At 41.3% G+C, this 7,416-nt stretch overlaps 1 protein-coding gene across 1 annotated transcript in view; it reads left to right on the top strand.

Annotated features, from left to right (window-relative positions):
* Positions 1 to 1,223: 1,223 nt before the first annotated feature.
* Positions 1,224 to 7,416, top strand: part of LOC119421992 (protein Wiz) — a 23,535-nt gene continuing 17,342 nt past the window's right edge. Inside the window, exons 1-2 of the mRNA XM_037689344.1 lie at positions 1,224 to 1,388; positions 6,539 to 6,722. Coding sequence (XP_037545272.1) covers positions 1,281 to 1,388; positions 6,539 to 6,722 — 292 coding nt within the window. The 5' untranslated portion in view covers positions 1,224 to 1,280. The remainder of the gene's footprint in view (positions 1,389 to 6,538; positions 6,723 to 7,416) is intronic.

Here is a 7,416-nt window from a genome sequence, read left to right as displayed (position 1 = left end):
ACACATACACGTGTGTGTGTAGAAATTATAACACATGCATGTTCTTTGTTCAATAAAGTAAAACAATTACTGTATTAGTTTTAAATACATGTAAAACATCATGTGACCACTAGGGGGAGCCAAATAACCGTTTAACTATCCGGAGTTTTTTTTTTTTTTTTTACAGGGATTCATAGAAAACAAAAACAACCATATTCATTATAAAGTCAACAGGGCTTAAATTGTGTTATACAACACTAACAAGTGATTTATAACACTTTCATATACAGGGGTAAATTATACAATTTGGACTAAACTGGTCCAGCTGATAAGAATCTGCTCAAAGAAGATCCAAAATGGAGAAACCTTATCTCTTTAAATCTATTTAAAAAAAATTGTGTATTTTTCACAAGGAAAATAAATAAGACATAGTAAGATGTGCGCTTTAAACAAGACAAGTAACTTGGTGAACTAAATAAAGGCGGGCTCGAAACAAACAAAGTTGTAGTAATTAAACTTTAGGCCGGTGGGTCGGTCAAAGTCTTCCCCTCCCCGGCGGTTGACGTTACGTACGCCGCCGTGGCGCGCCTGACTGAGAGCCGAACAACATGGAGTCCTCCGCCTGGCGCCTCCGAGTGAACCCAGCGAAGCAGACCTGAGAGTCCGGGCTTGAAAGAAAATAATAATAAGGGAGCCACTTTCTCCGTCCGAGCCTCGTAGCAGAGCGGCTTACAGCTTCAGCCCCGTCCCGAAGCCATGACGAGCTAAGCGGCCGGAGCCTCCTCACCGAGCCGCTCTCCCCTCCAGGCCGATCAGTGAGTACTTCTTGAAAAAGAGCAGCGGTTCAGGGTGAAAAGCACAGCATGGATGTGTTCCCCTAATCATCTGACAGCGGCTAGGTCGATGTCAGCCACGTCCTCTGAGGTGGGGGGGCTCGGAGGAGCTAACCCCGGGGGGGGGGGGACACCTTCATCCAGCCGGGCATTTTCCTGCTTTCCACAGGGGCAGCAGGAGGAGACGGGCCTGAATTTAAAGGCCACTTTTTTATGTAACCATCCGAGACATGTCGTGAAAATAGGTCAGACAGCCCTGAAACAAGAGCAGCCCAACCTGGACAGAGCCTGCAGTTTACATGATCTCCTTCCAGGTTTCTTTATTATGACTCCTGTTTGTAGATGTCACTGCAGCAGGATGTGGGAAAACTTCACTGTCACTTCATGTGTGTTTCCAGAGGAAGAGGAGACACAATGTAGGGCAGCCTGGTCACCAGTGGGTCTCCATACTGTTCTCTGGGGGGGAGCATGGAGCCAGATGGGCAACTCAGAACCCCAGGGACCAGCTATGGGTCCCCACCCGTCTGCTCAGATCAAGATCCGGCCAACCCCACCTTCTTCGCCTGCGACTTGGGGGTGAGATATTCCTCTCTAATAAGTGCTGCTCTCTGCCATGGATCACACTAACATCTAACACGGTGCTTCGGCTGACAGCCCCACTGCTGGAAACGCTCGAAGGTTGTGTACAATGTAAACCAGAGAAATTAAATTTCCTGCGAAAATGCAGAGTGCATGCATATTGCTGAAGAACTTGCTGAAAAACAGCTGAAATGAGCTAAAAACATGCTGAAATGTAGCTGAAATGGAAGAACGAGCCTAAGATGGCAGAAGAAAGCAGAAAGACGACACATTTGCTGAATTTGACTTAAAGAAGCAGAAATGAGCACAGAAATTAGGAAATTAGCTAAAAAAGAAGCTGAAATGAGCAAAAAGTAGCTAAAAAGGCAAGGAGCTAAAAAATGTGGAATTAGCTGAAAACAGCAAAAAGTAGCTGAAATAGCAGAAACTTGCAGAAATTAGCTGAAAGGAGCATAACAAGCTGAAATTAGCCGAAAGAAGTTAGAAGAAGCACAAAAAAATGTATTTAGCAGAATATAGCAGACTGAAAGTAGCTGATTTATTTTTTCATTTGCAGAAGGAAGCTGAAAGAAGCTGAAGCAGAACAAAATGTGAAAGGAGCAGTAAAAGGTCGTAAACGGATCTAAAGATTTGAAGGATGTAAAATGAGCTCAATTCAATTTCTGAGACAAAAAAAGTGTCAGAAAAGGCTAAAATATTTCAAAAGCTGAAGTTGCACCAATACCAAAAGTCATAGCAGGATTGTCCTGAAAGAGCTGAAGGGTTTAATATACGATTTGTAGAAATGGCACAAAACTTGTGTAACGATAAAGATGCTGAAAAACGTACAGAAGACAACTGGATCCCTACAGCGCGAGTGCTTCCTGAACATTCACACAATAAAAACAGAGGGCCGTGATGTGCAAACCTGTATTTTATTCACCGTGGAACACTGTAAACACGTCAAATGTTTCAACTAAAACATTTGACCTTCTTTCTGTGGGGACAAAAAGTTAATTTTGACTTTGATGGCAGCAACACGTCAAAAACGTTGGGACGGGGTCAGTTAATGTGGAGGAAGTGAGGAGAGCAGCTGCTGGAGGTGTTGGAGGGGAACGTTGCCCCGTTCTTGTCTGATTCTAGCTGTTCAACAGTCCTGGGTCGTCTTCACCGGACGTTTTGTATCAAATGGATCTCGAGTTTTCAGTTAGTGAGAGGTCTGGACTGCAGGCAGGTCAGTTCAGCACCTGGACTCTTCTACGATGAGTCAATGTAATGGATGCAGTTTGTGGTTTAGCATCGCCTTGCTGAAATATGCAAGGCCTTCCCTGAAACAGACAGTATCTAGGTGGGAGCGTTTGCTCTTCTAAAACCTGTACGTACATTTCTGCATTCAGTGCGCCTTTCTAGATGTGTAAGCTGCCCGTGCCACAGACACTAATGCACCCCTATACCATCAGAGAGGTAGGCTTTTGAACTATTCATTCATAAGAGGCTTGATGATCCCTTTCCTCTTTAGGACGTAGCGTCCATGCTAACTTCGGGCTGCTGTTTAATATACCGTATTATTTTACATTATTAGTGTGTAGCACATACCTTAGATCTTTAGCGTATTGTTTAGCTTTCTTTTAGCGTATATCAGTGTACGATCCTTGTATACTGTTGTTTTTTTATACTTTATATTTTTGCTATTTTTGGGTGTAACTAGGACCCTGTGTACATAATTTCATTCCACCTCATGTACCACATGCGATGTAAATGACAAAAGAAACGTGAACTTTTTAATTTAGATTTGTCTGATTTGTCTGACCACAGAACAGTTTTCCACTTTTTCTCGGACCATTTTAACTGAGCATATAGCTTATTCTTTGTATGCTACATGTTTAATAGCTAAGTGTGGAGAGCACGGCTAACTTTACAGACTTTATAGATTTGTCACTGTTTCCAGTGGTTCTCAACACTGGTCCCTGAGGAACACCATTCTACTTGTTTCAGTTGTTTCTCTGCTCCAACCCACCTGATTTGAATGAAAGGGTGATTAACAGGCTTCTGCTGAACTTAAGGAAGAATCATTGAATCAGGTGTGTTGGAGTAGAGAAACAACTATAATATGCAGGATGGTGTTCCTCAAGGACCATGGTTGGGAACCACTGTTTTTAGATGCAGGTTTTCTCAGACTGGTGAACCTCTGCCTATCTTTACTTCTGAGAGATTCAGTTTGTCTCAAATGCTGTTTATTCCCAGTCGTCTTACTGATGTGTCGCCAGTTCAACCCGATCATTGTGAAATGCTGCTTCGTATCATATCCAGCCTTTTGTTGCTCCTGTTCAGAATGTTTGGAGGTGTTGCTGCTGCAAAGTTTAAAAATCATCTTATTTCTCCCTAGAAATATTCACATTTTTACATTAAACATTTGATATGATCACTATGTTCCAGTGCAAATAAAACATGGGGGTTTGGAATTTGCAAATCATTGCATTCTGCCTTTATTTACGTTTTACCATACGTCCAAACTTTGTCTGTATTGGGGTTTGGAAGAAAACTCCCACGTTAATTAAACAAACGCCTAAAATGTCACCCAATGTCTCATCGTACAGAATTAGGAAAAAAGAAAAAAAAGACAACAGTTATATCTAAACGTGTGGCTCGATCAGGAATAGAGCGCTATGACTAGGCCTGTCGCAATAAACAATAAATCAATCACATGATAAATGAAAATTATCGATTTCATTTTAATTTATCGGCTTTATCGTTTCTTCGTGTCTCTCTCTTTCTACTGAAGACACTGGATGACAAAAGGCTCAACTCTGGTGCTCTTCACTGACTCCTCCCTTTCTCTTTTCTCTTTAAAATTAATTTAAACCGTCCAAAATCATGTTTTGTTGATCTTTAAAAGCAGCTAAGTTGAGAAGCTAAGCTACGAGCTAAGCTAACAGGCCAACCTCGGGTGGGAAAAAACCTCTGTCTTGTCAAAGCTCCAAAATTCACGGTTGAAACCCGTGCCTTTGTGCAAAAACTTGATTTCTCTGAAAAGGAAGATGAGAACTTGTTTACTGATTTTATAATTAAAATCTTTGTGTGAAAAATGTTATGCTAAAGAGCTCAAACCACACCGAGCGTCCGCCATTATAAGAACCGAAAAAAGGAACGAGAGACAGCCCATGTCACATCAAGGGGCCTCCCTCCCATTTTTCTTAAAGAGGCACGTTACTCACTCCCTCACTATCCATCCTTCGGTTCAAAAAGTCCTATACTACCATCCAGTGGTCAAAAAACGGCACTACACTCAAAACAACAAACATTTCTTCTTAAATTTGACAGTAGTTATTAATTATTGTCAAATTTCAAACAATATTATCGTTTATCGCAATAATTTATGAGACAATTAATCGCCCAGCAAAATTTGTTATCGTGACAGGCCTAGCTATGACGTTTGGTAGCTCTGCATCACACAACGTAAACAAGATGATCAAATACTGCTAAAAATATATATCATTGAGTGGAATTTTGGCAAAACGGATAAAAAAAAAAAAAAAAACGTTTTGCAGCTCTGCAGCCACACCTCACAGAAGAAACATTCAAAATGGAAACTGGTCAGAAAAATTGACTTTTCGTGTCCGAACTAGCATTTTTTAATCTGTTTTAACACAATTATAGATTAATTTTTCTAGGGGGAGTGGTGGTGCAGAGGTTAGAGAAGGTAGGCCTGTGATCGGAAGGTCGCCGGTTTGACTCCCGGTATCGACAACATCAAACTGTGGGTGAGAAAGTTGAAACACCCACACCTGCCTCCACCCTCATTTGCCCCACTCTGGGCCCTTGAGCAAGGCCTTTAACCTCCACCATCTAGGTGGCCCAAGACAGCAGCTCTCTGCTCTACACAGAGGACTGTGGTAGCCCAGTGGTTTGTGGTTGTGTCAGGAAGGACATCTGGTGTAAAAACAATCGCCAAGTCTTCATGTGACTTAGTTCACTGTGGTGACCCCTGAAGAAGGGAGTAGCCATAAGCAGAAGAAAAAAGTTCTTCTGGGTTTTGAAGATTTTTTTTCTTGGAACGTTCAGCTGATGTGCTCCAACTTTTAAAATGTCTAAAAAGTTTTATATATTTTACTCCCACAACTTGTTTGCACATATATAAATTACCAAACTTGCTGCCGTATAAGTCGCATCAGTCCAAATACGTCTAATAAAATGGAAAAAAAAAAACATAAATACGTCGCTTCACCGTATATGTTAGATCTATTACGCGTCACCCAGACATGTGGGCCGGTGTTGTGGCAAAACTCCATGGGCTGCCAAATGGCTGCCGCGGGAGTGTGCACGGGAGGACTTGTTGTGCATTTCTTACAAGATAACCACCTAAAAACAATTATTTGTTGCTCAAAATTATAGTCAAGGTGTGTCTCAGTTGAACTTTTTCTTGATAAATGCACTTTGTCGGTCAAATCAGCTGCATTTCTCCTGGTCTGCGCGTTGAAATGCAGCTGATTTGACGTTTGCTCCAGGAGTTCCGGAGCAAGACGAAGTTGACCTGTATGGCAAGCCAAACGTCTCATTAATAGCCACTTTTACCTATTAATGAAACGCGCCTTTCCATATTAGTCAAGGGCCCTCTAGTGGCTGAAAATGGTAGTGTTCAATATTTTCCATGTCAGGATGAATGAAATCGTCAGATCTCAGCCAAAAATTGGTTTATAAATGTGGGGGAAAAAAAAAACATAAATACATTGCTTCAGTGTATGTCGCAGGCATGCTAAATTATGCAAAAAACTGCAACTTATACAGCATAAATTATGATAAATGCAAAAAATTATGAGCACCAGTGACCCCCTGTGACCCGAAAAGGAAGAAGCGGGTAAAGATAATGGATGGCTGGATAGACAAAAATATATAAAATATAAAGAAATTATGATTTGAATTTACTAACTGAATGAAATATATTTGGTTGTTTGATTATTGGTGTGTTGTCTAACTTTCAGTTTAATCAGTTCATAATTTTCATTGTAACGGCCACATATCCTGCTGCTGCCCTTGGGTCAAAAGGTCTAATGGGGCCTCAGTGTTACGACTGGTTGAGAGTAAAACCTTCATCACCACCAATAGTTTGTCAAACTGATGCTTATCAATAGAAGTTAGAACTATTCATTTCGTTTTATTTTACCAACAAGACGTCGTGTTCTTCAAACCCGGGAGGTGGACCGACGTCTGGACAAAGCCCGTGGGACCAAGCCGGAGAGGAGAGGTCCGAGCAGAGCGAGGACTCTCAGCCTGCTGCCCAGGAGAGATTCAAGACTTCAGCCTTTCCCTCCTCCCTCAGCTGGGACTCTGACTCCGAGAAAGAAACACTAGACGGTAAGTTTACGCATTGGAAAACTTGCTGAAGCTTATTTCTGTCTAAAATGATCCTGTACATAATAATCTTGACTTACAACTATCGCATCATCGTGATCTAGAGGATCGTGAGACAGCTGAGTCGTAATTATGACTTATCGGACACGTCAGCCATAATTATAGGCGCCTTTTTGCAGTTTGTTGTCTTTTTGCTTTTGTCATGATTTAATTGTGCCACTTCTCATGCAGCTTTGGAAAAAGTACAACAAAACGTTTGGCATTTGAGGAATATGGGTGAGAGAAGCACTTCCTTTTTGGATCTCTGCAGATCAGGAAGACTTTGTGACAGAAACATCGTTCAAAATTTAAACGAGTTTCAGGACGTTAGACTGTACATGACTGAACTGACATTTTGATATCCCTGATGGATTTTATACAGTCATGGTTCATGATTTATGGATGATGATGTTGATGATGTCACACATTAAATTCAGAGTGCTTTTTAGGCATTTTGCACATAAGCTCTTTCCCACAAACCTTACTTTTTTTACACAGTTCATAAAACAAAATACAGATCGTTCTATCATCTTTTACTCGCTGTGTCTTCAATAGGCCTTCCTGAATCCCTCCAGCCTGCAGAGTGCAACTAACCAAACTCTCATTGACTTTCACTGTATTTGAGCTCAGACTTTCCTGTTAAAAACTAGAATTGAAG

The sequence above is a fragment of the Nematolebias whitei genome, chromosome 15 (assembly GCF_014905685.2).
Source record: "Nematolebias whitei isolate Nwh7 chromosome 15, NemWhi1, whole genome shotgun sequence".
In the NCBI taxonomy this organism is placed as follows: domain Eukaryota; kingdom Metazoa; phylum Chordata; class Actinopteri; order Cyprinodontiformes; family Rivulidae; genus Nematolebias; species Nematolebias whitei.
The sequence above is the reverse complement of the archived record's forward strand: the minus strand, read 5'-3'. Positions and strand labels throughout refer to the sequence as shown.